This window comes from Polyodon spathula, chromosome 3 (genome assembly GCF_017654505.1).
Source record: "Polyodon spathula isolate WHYD16114869_AA chromosome 3, ASM1765450v1, whole genome shotgun sequence".
Lineage (NCBI taxonomy): Eukaryota > Metazoa > Chordata > Actinopteri > Acipenseriformes > Polyodontidae > Polyodon > Polyodon spathula.
In genome coordinates, this window is record NC_054536.1 from 58,466,258 (window position 1) to 58,485,175 (window position 18,918).

Here is an 18,918-nt window from a genome sequence, read left to right on the forward strand (position 1 = left end):
AATATGATACAGGATTGATTTTGAAGTCCTGCTTTTAGCATTCAGTTACGGTAAATTGTGGAACGAATTGCCAGTCTCTGTAAGGGAGGCACATGATACATGATTACTACTATTGCCTTTTTACTGTATGTTTTGTTTTCATAATTTTGTCGTACTTATGTATTTTATTGTATTTACTAATTTGTTGGTCTGCTTCTAATGCTTAATGCTATGTGTATTTTCTTGTTTTGCCCATGTGAAGCACTCAATTGTTGGGATAAAGCTAACCCCATGTTTAGGAAATCACATGTGTTTGACAATGTGTTGAATAGGTTCCTTTTAATGACGTCACTAACCAGTACAATGTGGTGTGCTCAATTTATAAAGGTACTTAAGTGTAAACACAGTTTTTTTGTGAAAACCTGTAACATAAGATTCTTTTAAGACTCAACAAGTGTGCCTAGAATTAAACCTTCACACAATGTGTTCATATAGCATGCTGTGCTATGGGTGGCACTATAGTATTTTTTTTATGTTTTTTTTTTATTTTTAATATACAAATTGCAACAAAATAAGCCTTTTCACAAAATGTTGTACATACAGGTCAGTCTGTTTTTTTTGTGGGGATGATACAATGTCTAAATAAATCCTGGCTAGAGATTTTTGATTCTTTGAATAGTTGTTGAGATACATAATGTATGTAGAGTCAGCTGCATGTATAATGACAGATTGGATAGAACTGAAATAAATGCAAGGCTGTATCTTCACATGTCCTCTAAACAATAGCAGGAAAGCCCAAGGAGTGTTTGAGAACAACTCCAGCTGAAACAGGTGTAGTACGCAGTTGGGTATGATCCATTTGATATTTATATTAGTGTCCCTTGGCAACAAAGGAGAGATTCAACTTAATTTATCAGCGTAATTGGTTTCAGAAAGATCAAAGGGGCTCTGACGTATGTGAAGCCCTACTTCATTAGAGTGGATTATTGTGTGTAGTATAATGAATACTGTTAGATATAAGAGCTGGGAATTCAACAGAAGGGTTGTGGTGTCTTAGTAACCAGTGAAAGAGGGCCCTGGGTAAGCAGCTATTAAATAGAATGTGCTTATAATCAGGTTTTCAGTTCAGACTTGCTCATTGTGTTTTCCTGCTACCAAAATGTTGTTGTTTTTCATGAATGGCCAGCTGTTTCATTGGTATATGATGTGAAAATGGTGTATTGCCCACATTTCATTGATCTGATTTTCCTGGAAAATGTGTCTCTAACTGAAGTTGAGTGAAAAGGATGCACTGGAAAATAGAAACTGTATTTAAAAAACACAAGTGATTTGCAAGACATGTACAATTGATTTTTGTGATGGGGTGAAAACCTCTCATTTGAAAATAGTGTTTATTTTTGTGGGGCTTTTTTGTGTAAAAAACTTATTTAGTACCAGTACGTTTTTAGTCACTCCCATATTCTATAGTATAAATGCACAGATTTATTCCACCAAACTCCTAACAGTATGGTCTTTATCTTCCTCTCTAAATGTGTTTGATAGTGCTAATAGTGCTAGTTTTGGTAGTTAAATGTGTTTATTAATTAAACCCAGGAAAGGATTAATTTTGAGCCTTGTTTAAAATCCTTCATTATTTTCAAATTTACAAATAAATAAATCAGTATATTTAAAACTATGGTTAAATAATTAACCGTGCCTCATAAATAATTCTTGGCAGAAATGTGCTGTCCAATGAAGGTGTGGCGAAATCCTGGTGCTTCTTTTACAGTAATCTGAACATACCAAGGCATTCTGTCTTCTCAGACAGAACCTACCTATACTGTGGCATTCCCATGGTTAATCATATCAAGCAGTCTTTATCACACCCCTGATGGCTCATCCTTCTGTAAGTGGAAGGGCAAGACTACACACATTCGTGAACAGCTTTCCTAGCTGTGTTGCTTTAGGCTTTTTTGCAACCAGCGTTGCCTGCCAAGGATAAGCTGCTAGACGCCCAGTTGGCAGGGGGAGTTCTGTAATGCTCTGCTGTTCCCCTCACAAAGGGCACCCCTATCCCCTTGCTCTTCAACACAGCATATTAGGCGCATAGCAATTGAACATTAGGGTGCTATGAATTTTTTAAATTTTAAAATACTGGCAATTTTGCCAAACCTGCTATTTGAACCTATATTTAAAATCTTTCCAACTGTAATTTTTTTTTCCTAAAACTAAAATACATTCCCAAATTACATTTCAATTATAAAATGTGGCCTGTATGTCAGATTCACGTATTCTAAATTGAAATTGGAAAACCGTATTGATCAAGCCATTGACCACTCCTGACGATTATTGTTGGAAAATCTAAAGGGTGGTAAAAAAAATATGTCCTTGACAGTTGAAGATGTTCTGGTAACCACCAGTGTGTTGACTAGTCCACAAAAACAGCCACCACATCCCCACCTACTCTCAATACCTCTCTAAGAATATGTATAGAGTAGGAGGGACTTGAAGAGTTGAAAGGTCACACTGTCACATGATTAACAGAATGAGGAAGGCTGGTTAGTCCTTCCACAGGATTCTTCAGACAAAATCAGTGCTAAGGCACATTTAGATACAAATTCTAAGAAACACACATTGGAGCAACAGAACACAGGAACACTCAGAATAAAAACAAACCCCATACAACACAATACAATAATAATGGAAAGGTTCAAAACGGCATTCAGCTGAAGCTATTTACTCTGTAATATAGAATTCCACTATTTATGCAAAGGTACTAAAGTAGTCTCCGCATTTAGGAACAACTCCCTAAGAGAACACTTCGCCTAAGGGAACATCCTTGTGGTGAAACTGACTTTTCCCATTGTAAATGCTCCGGCTAAAGGAACAGGAACTTCGCTTAAAAGAACACCTTCTTGGCACCGACAGCAATTCGTTCACAACGGATACAGTCCTGTTTTGTAATCTGATAACTCATCATCATCAAACTTAAATTTAAATGGTTTATTAAGTCTTTTCAAAAGCGACTTTGTCACCGCGAGAGTGTCTTGAGGCACACTGATTGGATTGGCAAATCTTTCCAGAACTGTCATCATATCATTGACTCGTTTTATATTCTGATTTCCACGAGAGCACCTCATCAGAAACAGTTTCACCAGATTTTATATATATATATATATATATATATATATATATATATATATATATATATATATATATATATATATATATATATAATATATACATATATAATATATATAATATACACACACACACACACACACACACACACCAGTGCCTTGCAAAAGTATTCAGACCCCTGACCAATTCTCTCATATTACCGAATTACAAATGGTACATTGAAATTTCGTTCTGTTTGATATTTTATTTTTAAACACTGAAACTCAGAATCAATTATTATAAGGTGACACTGGTTTTATGTTGGGAAATATTTTTAAGAAAACTAAAAAAAACTGATATATCTTTCTTGCATAAGTATTCAACCCCTGTGATGTGGAAGCTCCCAGTTTGCACGGATGAAAGAAATTGCCCTAATAAGGATACAATTACCTTACCATTGGCCTCCACCTGTGAACCATTAAAGTTCCTGTCAAATTTTCTGGATAAAAACCCCACTGTTGAAGGATCATTGGTAAGGCTGTGAATCTGAAGGAAAATGAAGACCAAAGAGCATTCTACAGATGTTAGAGATAAAGTAATACCAATGCATAGATTAGGGAAAGGGTACAAAATAATATCCAAGTATTTGGATATCCCAGTGAGCACAGTTGGATCAATAATCAGGAAGCGGAAGCTGCATCACACCATCTAGGCACTGCCAAGAAAAGGCCGTCCCTCAACACTCAGCGCTCAAACAAGAAGGTGAAGCCACAGAGAGGCCAACAATCACTTTGAAAGAGCTACGAGTTCAGTGGCTGGGAGAGGAGTAACGGTGCACCAGTCAACCATATCAAAAGCTCTGCTTAACACTGGCCTGTATGGGAGGGTGGCAAGAAAGAAGCCGTTACTCAAAAAGTACCATCTGAAAGCACGTCTGGAGTTTGCCAGAAAGCATGAGAGTGACCCAGCTGCGATGTGGGAAAATGTTTTGTGGTCAGATGAGACCAAGATAGAGTTTTTTGGCCAAAACTTAAAGCGCTATGTGTGGCGCAAACCTAACACTGCCCATGCCTCAAGACACACCATCCCTACAGTGAAGTACGGTGGTGGCAGCATCTTTTCATCTGCAGGGACTGGGCATCTTGTTACAATTGAAGGAAGAATGGATGGAGCAAAACACAGGAAAATACTGCAAGAGAATCTGCTTCAGAAACTGAAGCTTGGGAGGAAATTCACCTTTCAGCAGGACAATGATCCCAAGCACAAGGCCAAAGCAACACTGGAGTGGCTCAAGAACAAAAAGGTGACTGTCCTACAGTGGCCCAGTCAAAGTCCTGATCTCAATACCATTGAGAATTTGTGGCACTATTTGAAAATTGCGGTCCACAAGTGTCGTCCAACCAACCTGAACAACCTGGAGCAAATCTGCCAAGAAGAATGGGCCAAAATCACTCCGACGCTGTGTGCAAAGTTGGTACATACTTACCCCAAAAGACTTAAAGCTGTTATTGCAGCGAAAGGTGGCTTTACCAAATATTAATGTGTGGGGGTTGAATACTTATGCAAGCAAGATATTTTATACTAATGTCATCTTACAATAATTGATTTTGAGTTTAAGTGTTTTAAAATAAAATATCGAACAGAACGAAATTTCAATGTACCATTTGTAATTCAGTAATATGAGAGAATTGGTCAGGGGTCTGAATACTTTTGCAAGCTATATATATATATATATATATATATATATATATATATATATATATATACACACACACACACACACACACACACACACACACACACACACACACACACACACACACATACACACACGCATACATACATACATACGTCTCACAAAGCTTAGTTTCTACTTAACTAAGTAGTTACCATGTAAACTTTCCAGATTTATGTAGCCAGAACTATAACTAAATTGTTTAGCCATACATTGCTGTAGATTAACTAGAGAGCTGAAATCGGTAAGATATCCCACAGCAGAAACTACTGTGTATATTTTAAAGAACTAAAACAAATCTTTAGTAATTACCCAGAAGCAATCACCTTGCATTTAGTTTTTTTATATAATTTTTTGCACACTAGAATGAACACCTGGGAAACAAGTATATTTTTTCTTTCTGTAGGTTATATGTTTAAAATAAATTACAAACACAGAAAAGTTAGTTTGTTCAACACCAAGAGGGTGGAACACCCATACAGCGGTAAAACAATACTAATTCAGTTTGTTAGCTTTTAGTCAAATCATTTTTCAAGTGTTTTGTCCCATTATATGCTGTACATCTATCTAACCTTTTCCTACTAAAAACGATAAAGAATAGCATGCAATTATCATAACCTGCTGCCTGGGCACATGGTTACTATGGCAACCACTGGCATGCTTTTTGTTCATGAATGTAAAACATCAAACACCACACGGTTAACTATTTCAAATCTGTATAGCCCCATTATACAAGACCTGATTTGAAGACAAAACAATTTGCAACCCCCCATTAAGACATCATAATGCAGACCAGACAAATACGCTGGAAAATGTACCAAAGTATTACTTTATTAATGTTATTTTACATAAAATGAACAAGTGTAAAAATTATGCTTTTACAAAACTACGCAGCGTCACTATAGTGTATACTTGTAGAAAAGTTACAGGCTAAATATATAGGCTTTGTAGCCACTTTGCATTACTGTTATGAGGGGGAAAAAAAACATTCAAGACATACTGATGAAACAAAGGCTCCAAATAATGAGCAGAATTCTAGAACTACATTTGGTGGAGAAAGACCATGTGTGTGTGTTGGCATGAAAACATAAAATATTCCACAATCTGCGGAGCCCAGCACATTTCCCTAACGGTGACAGTACTGTTTCTTTTCTCTCATAGCATGACATTCCTTGCCATTTTTCACAAAATGCAATAATTATTTTGGTAAGGAACGCAAAAGGTATCTGACCACTGTAAGGGACAACTGCTTGAAATGGGCATCCCAGTAACATGCAAAGACAGCAGAATGCAGCACTTTCACAGGGACACTTGTAAAACTTTCTTAGTGACTGGGATGTTTTAAATCTGGTAGAAATCCATGTTCCACAACATCACTGCAAAGCGACCAACTGGCTGTACTGAATCACCCCGCCATTCTCAGTAATCCGAAGCTCCTTTGTTAACACCACTCAGCAGTTCAACATGAAAACACAGCTGCAAGACTAGGTATTTGTGAAGGGCTGTTGACAGGTGGGCTTGTGGCTTGAAGTTAGTCTGGGGCAAAAGAAAAAACTAAGTCAATTTAAAAGCTGTTTTAACCATGATAATCATGGTTGTCTGTGACAGACAAAACATTATCATATGTGTAACTTGGATAACTGTTAGCAAGACTACACATTATTACAGGAGTTTTGAAATTTTACACTCTGCACTTTATTAGTAAATGTGAATGCGTGTGAATCTGGGGATTATATATCGTTTTCAGACTGCAGTGGCTACAGCATGAGAAATTAATGCCATGTGGGGAGGAATCTCCTTTAACACTTTTGGTGCAGATTGAGGGCAACCTTACTGCTCAGCGATACATTTACGAAGTCCTTGAGGCAACAGTTTTTCCATTCCCGCAAGCCAATCTAGAAGTGTCAATTCTCCAGCAGGACAATGCAAGACCACACAGTGCTAGGATTACAATTGCACGACTTCAAGAAAGCAATGTCGAGGTCTTGCTGTGGCCAGCGTTTGCGCCTGACCCAAGTCCAATAAAACATTTGTGGGACCAAATCACCAGTGCCATCCACAGGAGACAACCGCGACCAGCCAACCTTCGTCAGCTGGCTGCAGCTGCACAGGAAGAGTGGCGGAAGATCACACAGCAGTCTATCCAGAGGCTGATCAGGTCTATGTGTCAATGCTGCCAGGATTGTGTTAATGCTCAGGGAGGTCATACCCGATACTAGCTTTGTAATGGTTTTCATTTTGACAGTGTGTCACGTTTCATACTTAAAACTTAGCATGATTCTTTGATCTGTATTTTTGTTCACATTTTCTGTGATTTTGTTTAATAAAATATTTGATTAAATCCATTAGACCTGACTGTTGAGTTTCTTTTGTGCATCAGTGTGTGTGTGTGTGTGTGTGTGTGTGTGTCTATATATATAATATAAAAAGTATTATTTATCTATAGTATTTATCTTCTCATTTACCCTTGAAAATATGATAAACACTGGCTTAATGAATATAGCAAATGCTCTATCTATATGAGACCGTATCAATTGATTTTTCTCAGGGTGACACTCAAAATAAATCCTTTTACAAGACTTATTATTTTATATTAGTTGTTCCTTGTTTTTCGGGTCCGTATTTAGCACAGGCAAAATGTAGTTCCCATTTGTATCCTTACATTCAAAAGTATGCTTTGCATCGGAAAGGTAAAGCTGCAAATTTCCTAATAGCAGCCACTACTGATTAAGCTCCTGCTATCAAGCTAACAGTAAGCCAAAGAAGAAGACAGGTACACTCCCACATTGGTTCATAGCTGCTCTTCATACACCCCCCATAATGCAGTCCTTTTGTTCAGTTGGCTTGGCTCACAGATCAATAGTAAAGAAATGTATGTATAAAACTTACCAGCGCATTAAATTCATAACGATACTACCAAGTTATTATTATTTAAGTTATTATTAAGTGCTGCACAAGCATGCTCTCCTAATTGCAACCACTGTATTCTGACATGTAACTAAAAAGTATAAAAACAACACATTTTCACAAGTGCCTTATTTCACTTTCCAGATTATATGTTTACTTTTTCTGTTACAGCAGAGTACTGGTGATTTGGGTGATGTTGAAAATAATAATAATAATAAAAAAGATAAAACAGTAAATCAATAAGGAACTGGTTAGAATGTTGTTACACAAATTACAAAATAGTTTAATGAACCTTTCCATGGTTCTTTGTATTTTATTCTCCAATTTGAAATATTAAGATGTTTCAAAGACAGGGATGTACTGTAGATCTGTGTTCTGGTACCTAATCGATGTATTGGAGTTCAAATGGTTTTAGCTGCAGTCAAACCATGAAACCCACAGCATGGTGCCAAGGATTCTGCAGTTTATCTAGCACTGCACCTGAAATTATTTAATTTAATTTATTTATTTTATTATTCTAAAATCTCACCAACATCAAAAACCAAGAGATTTAGTTTACAATTAAAGGGGTGTAAATAATGATGTCAATAAACCTAATAAGTAAGAAATGGCATTTAAATCATGGATTAGCTCTAACATGGAGCCTCAGCATAATTTGCCAAGAATCCTTTACAGGCTGTAGGGTTTAAAACATAATTGTACCCGTGCTGGAGTGAGTGACATGATGAACCTCACTCTAAATCCTACTCTTGGTAGTCACAAACCTATTCACGTATCTGGAGTCACAACCTATGAACGTTTCGATGGTTTGAAGACAAACTTGTTCTATTTAAATCGTCAGATGTTATTAAATTATGACCAGGGATATGTTTTATTAAAAATACCCCCCCCCCCCCCCCCCAAAAAAAAAAAAAAGGAAAATTGCAATGATGGTGAAAAAAACATTCCAGGAATTCGTACAACAAAGCTGGAAGCTAGGGAAAGTAATGTGTTGTGTTCTAAACCCTACAGCCTGTTCGGTAACACTTTAAACCAATGGGTAATACATTTCTTAAATACCTGAAAACGCATCTTATGCTTTCGCATCAGTCAGTTCTGGTGGCATCGGGGATTTGGGATGCTTGCTCTCAAAGTGCTGCTTGAACGTCTTTGGGTCAGGCATCTGTGTCTGCAAGGAGGCAAAAACTATTAGCTGCTTCCAGCTCCATTACAGAAAGATCACCCGAGAGCTGGTTTAGGAAGAGACGTGTTCAAAGAACGGTACTGTGTAAAGTGTTTGTGACTGGTAAATGGTTTAGCTGTCCAGTCTGACAGTTAGGGATTGTTTCAAGTGCAGATAGGCTCTATGTTTGAGCTAGGCATTTGTTTTGTTTTGTTTATTTTTGTTTTTTAAAAATAAAAGTGCACGAAAGTGCTTCACTGGGCAAGTCTTGAGTCTGGGTCTGGTTTAAAGGGCAAACGAGAAGAGTACGCTGATATATATATACTATATATATATATATATATATATATATATATATATATATATATATATATATAACAGAATTACATACCAATACTTACCTAGGAATCTCAGATTAAAGCTATCACACTTCAGATATACTGTCCTTCTGGTCCAGTTTTTCAATCCAGTTCCTGCAAACTGCCCTACAGTAAAAAGGTTGTCAATTTTGGACAGCTTTGTAACCCTGTAACTACCACAGCGAAGCACATGTTTAGGGCAACTTTTCACACCTTGTGCAAAGCGCATCAGACAGAGAAGGAATATACAGCGCTCTTCTCTGGGGTTCAAAACACTTACTTTCATGCACACAAACTGTGGGGGGGGGGGGGGGGGGGGGATCTGTGTGATAGTTATTCTAAAGCAGGTCATTTTTCTTTAAATGCAATCTGCCTTTTGGCCTCACTGTTACCACAGGGAAAAATCTACATCATTGTGCCGTAACAACTTCCTTCCAAGTGTATCCTATCCTAGGCTAGGATTTTCCCAGAGGAATGCTTGGTCTTCAGCCCTCCTTACCATACAGACACTGCAGGTGTACACTAAGGCCGCTTTGGCAGCAGTCTTCTGATCATGCCCTTGTTTTTTCTTCTGCTCGGCCTGCTTCTTAGCATTTTTCTGCTGGGACTGAATCTTCTGGTGCCCACGGGCCATGGCTGTAGGATTAAAGGAAAAAATTTAAATTAAAATAAATAAATAAAATACACACACGCATCAATGCCATTTCAAGAAGTAACCTTAAAAATGTTCATTATCTTTGCAGACAAAAGTGGAGGTGTTGAAAGCAGTGAATAATGCACAACTGTATAAGAACAAAAAGACATTGCTGCAGATAATAACATTACTGTAAACACTTTCTCAACCATTCTGGAAAAAAAATTGGATACTATTATACAGGCCTATGAACTGTAAACTGGATGCAAGTCGTCATCGTTTCCCATTTGCTCAATAACCTGATGTTGAGGACGCCTTGCTTCTGTGGTTTTAAAAATGCCTGTAATCAGACTGGGACATGCAGATTTCAAGTTCACTTGCAACCTTATTTTCAATAAAATGCTCAGTACCTTTAAATGTTTATACTTTTTAGTGTACTGTAATTGAAATTTGATTTCACTGTTCAATAAAAACTGACAATATGTATTTGGCTAAGACTCCTGATAGGAATTACTGATAAGACCATTTATTTATTTTTTTGTTGGTTAATTGTATTAATTGTGTTAATTGTTTTATTGTTAATCATCCCCTGCACCTGGCTATCATTGTAAATTAGAGCCAGTGCAAAGTATTTAAGGAAAGCAGCCAGTTTGCTCAGGACAGTGTGGCTGTAGAGTGAGGAGCTTGAGGTGTTATGGTGAGGTTAAAAAAACAAACCTATGTTTGGTTTTTATAAAAATCTGTTGGTGTTTATTTTCATGTTATATGTCAGGTAAACAGCTTAGCTGTCAGTCAGTCAGGGACCTGCTTATGTTTCGTGAGTGCTCTGTGGGAGCTAGGTGTTTGTTTGTTTGCTTGATTTATTTGTTTGAATAAAAGTGCGTGAAAGCACTTATAAAAATCAAGTTTTTATTTTTGGATCACATTCTTAAAGGGGCACGAACCCGAACTACAGCTAACCGGTTTACTATATATATATATATAATATCCCTTTACGAACATTTAAATCAGAGTTCACCAACTGCAATTTTTTTTAAATTGAAAGTAACCAAACTAACAAAATACCACAACATATCCCCAGCATTATCCAAGCGCAGCCCTGAGAAGGATCCCTCGGGTAGATCTCACACCAGCAAGGAAACAGGCCACAATGATAAAATAAGACTGATTATATTACAAGTGACAGGGTCTGTTTTGAGCCTTTTATTTCAGAAAATAGATAAGATAACTAAACATTGAGTTTAGTTAGACTAAAAGACTAACAAAATCAATGCTTGCAAATATTACTACAACCAAAAAGGCTTGCACTCGGAAGAGATTATTCTTTTTTTGTTACTGTTGTCTGAATATCATCCATAGTGTTCTCGGCAGTTTGTTTTTCCATTTCATGTTACTTGTTAAATGTCAAAATGGTTACGTGTCACAATCTGCCCCCTCTGGAAATTTGATTAAATGGCATATTAAACTACTATATATATATATATATATATATATATATATATATATATATATATATATATACACTGGCTGTATACATTTGCATCAATGTTACAATTTAGAAATGATATAGGAATAGAAAATACGGTATATTACTGTATCTATTTGTAATGGGAGACAGTCTTTTCCTTATTTTCAGCTTTAAGCCTACTTTGTAATTCTTTCTCTCTTCCATTCCTGTTCTAGAAGAGTAGTTACTATACGGAGCTTCCCAACCTGTTCCCTGTGTCTTCTGGTTTTTATTCCAGCTGAGCTTTAAATTACATAACTAAACCCTTAATTGAATGATACTTTGCTTTAGACCTTTTTACTTGTTTTCAGCTCTTAAACAGTTGCAGACTTCAAGTTAGCTATAACATTTTATAAGTAACTTGAACTTTGCAACTTTCTAGAAGCTGAGAACAATTAAAAAGATCTAATTAAGCAAATTATTAGTCCAGAAAACACAGGGGGTCTCCGGGACCAGGCTTGGGGAGCCCTAAATATACATTCCAGTCGTCACATTACCCCCAGAAAACAGTTTGCATGAATGTAGTCTCTCTTCCATTTCTGTAAATCTAAATTGCAAAAAAAGTAAACAAAAATGAAATACATCGTTCCTCCACTAAATACGGTAACTGTTTTACTACAAGGGAAGTTAATAAGCATTTCCTGTGTGCTTATTGCATCGAAGTCTCTAATTTCCGGCAGAGGAATGATTCATTGTGATTATTCAGTTTTATATGAGTGAAATAGGTTGTGTCGTGCCTTGTCCTGAATTAATCGAGAATTTGATGTGTTGTTTAATTAAGTCAGGAACCTGCCATTTATTATCTGAAACGTATTTTATTATTAGCAATGCATTACTGTTGTATTAGATTAGTACAATGACGCATGCAGTTATATTACACGTACAAGTATGATATCCAATATTACACCAAAATGTAGACAATTTGTGTACCAGTTTCACAAAACAACATGTTAATAAGCAATTGAAGTTCTTTACCAGATAAAAGCACATGAGTATCGCTGCAAAAGAAGGCTCGCACAGCGTAGCTCTCACAGGGAGCTCAAATAGGGACGTCTATTAGTACGAGTTGTGCACGCAGCACTACCCTGTGCGAGTTGCTTGTGAGAGCTACGCTGCGCGAGTCTGCGTTTGCAGCAATACCCCTCTCGATAAAAGAGGAGTATCGTGCCGATTTCATTATCCGGGAGAACGACGACTGCAGCTGCGTCTAGAATTGCTAGACCATTAACACGTGCACTGTGACTGCACTTTTACACACACTTGATGACAATTAAATACATGAAGACATGGGTAAAGGATAGCTCTGCATAATTTAGCAGCCCAGTCTTGCAAACAGATTTCCAAAGCGAGCGGATACGTCTAATTTCTTTTATAACCGTATATGGAAACAATGTTTTGTGTAAAACAACACTCAGTGATGAATCGATCTACCTATGCTGGTATCCTACACATTGTATGCTTAAAAAAAAAACAAGCATCTAAAACCTTGATTTTTTTGTCACCATCGTTGTAATGAAATTTAAAATTGACATTTGTGGAAAAAGTAAAAGCAAAATTCATCTTTGCTCTAAACACCCACATGGACTTTAAACTAAACGTATGTAGCCTTGTCGAGCGATTTATCGATTTGAACACTTCTGTCGTTTCTGTTCCCCACTAGGCCAAACGATTTTTTTACATATTATTAAACTATATATGTGTGTTGTCCTAGTTATATTACAATTACAAATAATCATTTTTTGATAGCTGCCTGTTTATAACTAAACCTACCAAAGGATCATTTAAAAGTTTTGAATTTGCCCTAGTATTAACTCTTCCTTTCTACAAAAGACAAAAACACTAATGTCATTTTTTCGTAAATTTATGCATATAAAACCGACCAGCAGGCGATCCCATAAAATTAACACATAACTAAGCGTGTCTTCCTTACAGTAAATACAGTATATAACTTTGTCCTTTGTCGTCCTCCTGGGCTTTTTTTGAAGTATCAATTCCTGTTGACTAATGGGCAATAGCCTGCATATCTCTCAAGCGATTATCTTTAACCACCGTCCGACATTTTTATTTAGCCTTACCTATGTGCGACAGATTCTGTGTATGAACTATGAAACTGTACGTGTTCTGTTTCACGTGCTCTGGTTCCTCCTCCTGTCCCTGCTTCCTTGCGCCTGTGAATGAACTGCTTTCTCGTAAACTCTCCTCGCTCCTCACTGGCTCACATCAGAAATACACATGCACAGTTCTTTCCGATCGAGCAACGAGTACTTTCCGAAAAAGGCAGCGCATCTTCCTCCTGCGTACAAACACAATGCTGAAAGAAGCAAAGAAAGGAAGGGGAAGAAGGTTTGTGGTCTTCCCTTATGTCATACATTAAATATAGACCGTCGCTGTCCCATATCCGATATAACTGAACATTAGTTAAACTTTGTCACAGGTCATCTGCTTCAAGGGGACCATCTTTCATACGTATGGGATACCGATTATATTTCGTGGTCGTTCAATGTTGGAATGTACCAATACGATTCATATTTTCAAAAAGCAGCCAGCAATACCCTTTTTGGTATGTTGTTGTAAACATTAACATACTGTCACGTACTTTCAAAAAGACAGCCACCCAACTTTTTGGTATAACTTGTTTGAAAACAAACAGTACAGAGGTACTTATATGTACAAACGAATTTCAGATGGTTGTATATTTATAAGTGTCATATATATATATATCAGTAGTATATATATATAATATATTATATAGATATATATATATTAGTCTAATTAATTAGTTATTAGTTCAATCTAATATAATTAAGATTTATATTGTGTTAATTTTTTTTTAATTTACAGGTATATTTATTAATTTATAGAACCATGATATATATTTAAAAAAATGAGGTTTAATGTATTGCATTTTGAGGCTTAACTCAAGTTTCACACACACACACACACACACACACACACACAGAGCTTACTGCACTGGAATCCATGCAGAGACATAATGCATGCAAGTCAAAAAGCCTGGCAGGAAGCCAGCATTTAAACTATTTTACACCCACAAAATTACACCCACAGCCATGTTCACACAACATACTTTGTAGAGCGCCCATGGAAGCGCTGAGGTGCACGTATAATAATAAATAAAAAAATGTTGAACAAAAGACAAACACTTACACAAAAGTAAACAGCATGGTGGCCATAACAGACAAACAACACAGTCACGGAACAAGTATCGTGCTGGTGTAAAACCAGCACAGGTAGAAATTGTTTTCATAGGATTCTTTTTGTCTCACGACTCAAGTCTCTCGTTCAGCCTCTGAACACACTAACCCCGTTCTGTGGAAGCTGCTTGTTTTTAAGAGAGATTGGCTGGCTAGTTTATTCGACTACTTTCGGCACAGGTTTTCTCGTATACGTGGTCAACAGCCAGTTTGTCAATAACCACTCGCTGTCGACCACGCATTCTCACAGCTTTATCTGGATGGGGCATTTTAACCATCCAGTCTGTAAAACAATTAAAGAGTCGTTCTGGTCCTATTGGACCTTAGTGCTGCATTCGATACTTTAAACCACGCCATTCTAATTAACCGCTTGCAATGTTGTGTGGGTATTACTGGCATCCTCTTACAGTGATTCCAATCATACTTGTCACATTGTGTTTCTATGGGCGGCTATACATTTGACCCTAGCCTGGTATCTACAGGTGTGCCACAGGGCTGTATTTTAGGACCCTTACTTTTTAATATCTATATGCTGCCACTTGGACAGATCATACTTCATCATGCTGTGAGCTTTCACTCATATACAGAAGACACACAGTTATATTTTAAGACTACACCTGATACAAATGCAGCCATTTCAGCTCTTGATAATTGTCTGACAGATTAAAACTTGGATGTCGCAAAACTTAATAATGTAACTTGGCTCTCCTTGACAACTTAGAAATTTGGACTCTTTTAGCATAGTGATTGATGGGCTTGAAGTTAAATCTAGCTCTGTAGTTAGCAATCTTGGTGTGGTCTTTGACCCTAGCCTTACTTTCGAGTCACATATCCGCAATGTCACCGAGGTGTCCTTTTTTCACCTTCGTAACATTGCTTACTGCGCCCTGTGCTGTCCATGCCTGATGAGGAGAGGCTAGTTCAAGCCTTTGTTTCTTCCCGGCTCAAGAAACTATGCGTCCAAACTTTGGAACGACCGCCCTCAATATACCAGGGATGCTAAGACCGTTGATGCTTTAAAAAAAATAGTTAAAGACACACTTTTACATTCAGGCATTTTTTATCAGGATTTGGTTTTTGATTTGTGTAATTTCTTTTTATATTACATATACTCTTAATATGCTGTATGTATATATGGTTCTCTGTTTTTTTTGTACATCGCTTTGCGATGCATGCAAAGAATTTAAAAAATAAATATCATTATTATTATTATTATTATTATTCCTGACTCCTGCTATGTGTGCAACTATTGTCAGTCAAGGCCAATGTGGAGAGAGGCAGGTGCTGTGCAGGATTTCTTTTAACTGTAAATGCTCAGGAATCGTATCCCGGCAAAATGGCAAAATAATGCAGAATACATTTCATTGTAGTTCTTGAACTTAACTGACTGATTGGAAAAATTTGTACAGTGGCGCGTCTAAAAGACTGACTCAGCAAGACCAGCAATGGCAAAAAAAGGCAATGAACAGTGAGTAAGCATCATTTTGGACGACCTGTTGTATCAAATATTATGTACTTCTGAATTTACTTTTAGGTATTTGATATTATAACATAATAAAGGTTACAAACTAGAGGAGGCCATTTGGCCAGTCTTGCTCATTTGGTTGTTAGTAGCTTATTAATCCCAGAAGCTCATCAAGCAGCTTCTTGAAGGATCCCAGGGTGTCCGCTTCAACAACATTACTGGGGAGTTGGTTCCAGTCTCCCACAATTCTGTGTAAAAAAGTGCCTCCTACTTTCCGTTCTGAATGCTCCTTTATCTAATCTCCTTGTTTCTTTTTTCATTTAGAAAAAGTCCCCTTGGTCGACATTGTCAAAACCTTAGAATGCTTGAATCAGATCGCTGCATAGTCTTCTTTGTTCAAGACTGAATAGATTCAATTTTAGCCTGCCTGCATATTATAGGCCTTTTAAACCAGGAATGATTCTGGTCGCTCTTCTTTGCACTCTTTCTAGAGTATGTTTCTGAAATCGGAGGGTAGTGATGAGATGAATCTGTTGTGTCGAGTTTAAATATTGCATACTCGCTGGTCAGTTTTATAAGGCACTATTTAGTTTAATAAGTAGATACATCTGCTGCATATACAGTATATTACATGCTGAGTGAGACTTGCGTGGTGTTTTCTCAGATGGCTTTTGAAGAGTGTTACTGCTATGGAGTAACACTATTCACTGCTACTGAGTAACACTATTCAGAGTTTTTTGTTTTGTTCTCGGACTAAATAAATACCACAGTATATTTGTCAATTTCTGTAATTCTTAGTAACAGAGATGTGAAAAACAAACAAAAAAACAGATTGTGGAGTGATTTAAATGCTGTTTCAGTTCTATGTTTACATTTTTACCTACAGAAACACTGTTTAGATCATTGTTACTATTAAGGCGTAGTAATATTAATAGATCAGGTAAGTAACTTGGTCTATGATGTCATATCCGCGCAGTAAGACAGTTATTACCGCTCAGTCAAGTGATCTTGTTCAGCCAATCACAGCACTTAACTGATAATTTATAAAATAACTTGGATAAATTATTTGAGGCTTATTCTGTATTCATAAATGTATTGTGTACCGGCTACACATACGAGTACCTGCACATTTTTGTTGAGAATTTCACCCCTGATTTTCAGGATGGTGATAATACAATCAGCACTCGGATATAAAACACTCAGCTAAACGTCAATAGCATTTTACTGTCATTGCATTAAGAAACAAAATTAATTCCCATTATATACAAACGAATGCACTTACCTGTCACACGTGAGTTCCAGCTCCATCAGTTTTCTGATACAAAGCCCATCTCTTCAGTGTTACAATGTATTTGTTTATCCGTCACAGCCTGTGTTTTCTGGAGACAGCGTTGTTTTTTTCTTTTGAATCTTCTACTAAATTGCATCGCCTTTTACCTTTTACACAGTGGGGTAACATTTTGATTTCATTTCGCTGTTGGGTCGCTAATGGGGAATTTTACATACTGCTAGAATATGTACCGGATTTAAAAGTATGTACTGTATTACAGTTATCGTGTCATCTGTTGGCAAGTGATATTTTCAGAATCATATCGTTCTGAATTAAAATACTTCTGTTGAAAATATAGTACTGTACCAACAAAATCAACTACAGTACATCTAAATGGGGCCTACTTATTTTAAAACAAAGTCCTTTCAGCTATGTATTTTTGACATTGTATCTTATGTGCCCTGAAAAAACGGACAAGGGTTGGAACGGACCAAAATGAAATAATCAGATATGCGTCACACTCGTTTAACCATCGCTGAAGTTACAATTTTATATGGTCGAATATGTGAACTACACTTATAATTTTGCTAAGAGTGTAGATCTCGCACTGAGGATGACAATGGCAAAGCATTCGAAACGTTTAAACCACACCAGGTTTTATAAACACAGATTAAGTACGTTAATTTCAGGGTTTTGTCTTTATTTACGTTTAATGCAATACAAGTTTCTCTTGTACTCTTTGTATGACAGACCCAACTAGCTTGGCTCACAAATATTGTGTGAGAAATACACTCTGTGATTGATTAGAGGTAGCCACCAAACAGTTACAAAATATAAATATAGCTGGGTGAAGAAAGGTCCCTTAATATTTTAAAGAGGTTTTTATGCTTGCTTTTATCACCCCAGGTCTACAGTACATTACTGCAGTGCCCTTCTGGCAGGTCTCTACAGAACCTCTTTGGCTAGAGCACAGCTCATCCAAAATTCTGCTGCTCATGTAAAACAAACAAAAAACACCTTCCTGTCCTGAGCAATACTACTAATAAAGAAGTGAATGACTAGGCATCAGAGTACTTGGCTGCTGCGTTCTGCTGATGCTGACTTAGTCAATGTGTGATGAATACCATTAAAGTATGGAAGGTCGACTGCAACTTTATAATGCATTGTTCTGAGTGTGAAGTGCTATGCGAATTTGACACAGATACAGTCTGACTAATCTTTGTAGATACTTGTCTAAACTGCAGTTTAAAAGAAATAAATGAGATAACAGGTGTATTAAAAAAAAATGTAAACACTTCTCTTGCTTTCTGTTTTGATGGCAATAAAATGTTCACGATTCCCCCATAAGTAGGGCTTCTGATTTTCGGTTAACTGATTTAAAACAACCCAGATACAAAAAAAATTAAAATGGGACAGCCAGTACGCACCAGAAAAAACAATGGAAATGGATAATCAATTCACGTTGACTTCACCCCTTTCCCCATTAAAAATAAAACCTACTACAAATAAAATGCATTTCCCAGTGCAGCTGGGCAATGTCCCGCTTTCCTGCCTTGTATCCATCATTGATCGGCCCCAATTACTGAGTG

The 18,918-nt window shown here is 36.9% G+C and overlaps 1 protein-coding gene across 4 annotated transcripts; it reads right to left on the reverse strand.

Moving 5' to 3' along the window:
• Positions 1-5,626: 5,626 nt before the first annotated feature.
• On the reverse strand, positions 5,627-13,517 carry LOC121313243 (zinc finger protein 706-like). Of its 4 annotated transcripts, none has more exons than XM_041245577.1 (4): positions 13,458-13,517; positions 9,741-9,877; positions 8,780-8,888; positions 5,627-6,349 (listed from the first exon to the last, which is right to left on the reverse strand). In XM_041245577.1, exons 2-3 carry the CDS (start codon positions 9,873-9,875, stop codon positions 8,793-8,795), a joined length of 231 nt encoding a protein of 76 aa, XP_041101511.1. In that variant the 5' UTR covers positions 9,876-9,877; positions 13,458-13,517; the 3' UTR covers positions 5,627-6,349; positions 8,780-8,792. The 4 variants fall into 4 exon arrangements, with proteins under 4 accessions (XP_041101511.1, XP_041101510.1, XP_041101512.1 ...); XM_041245576.1 differs by lacking the exon at positions 13,458-13,517 and adding an exon at positions 13,313-13,369; XM_041245578.1 differs by lacking the exon at positions 13,458-13,517 and adding an exon at positions 13,332-13,366.
• Between the last annotated feature and the right edge of the window lie 5,401 nt (positions 13,518-18,918).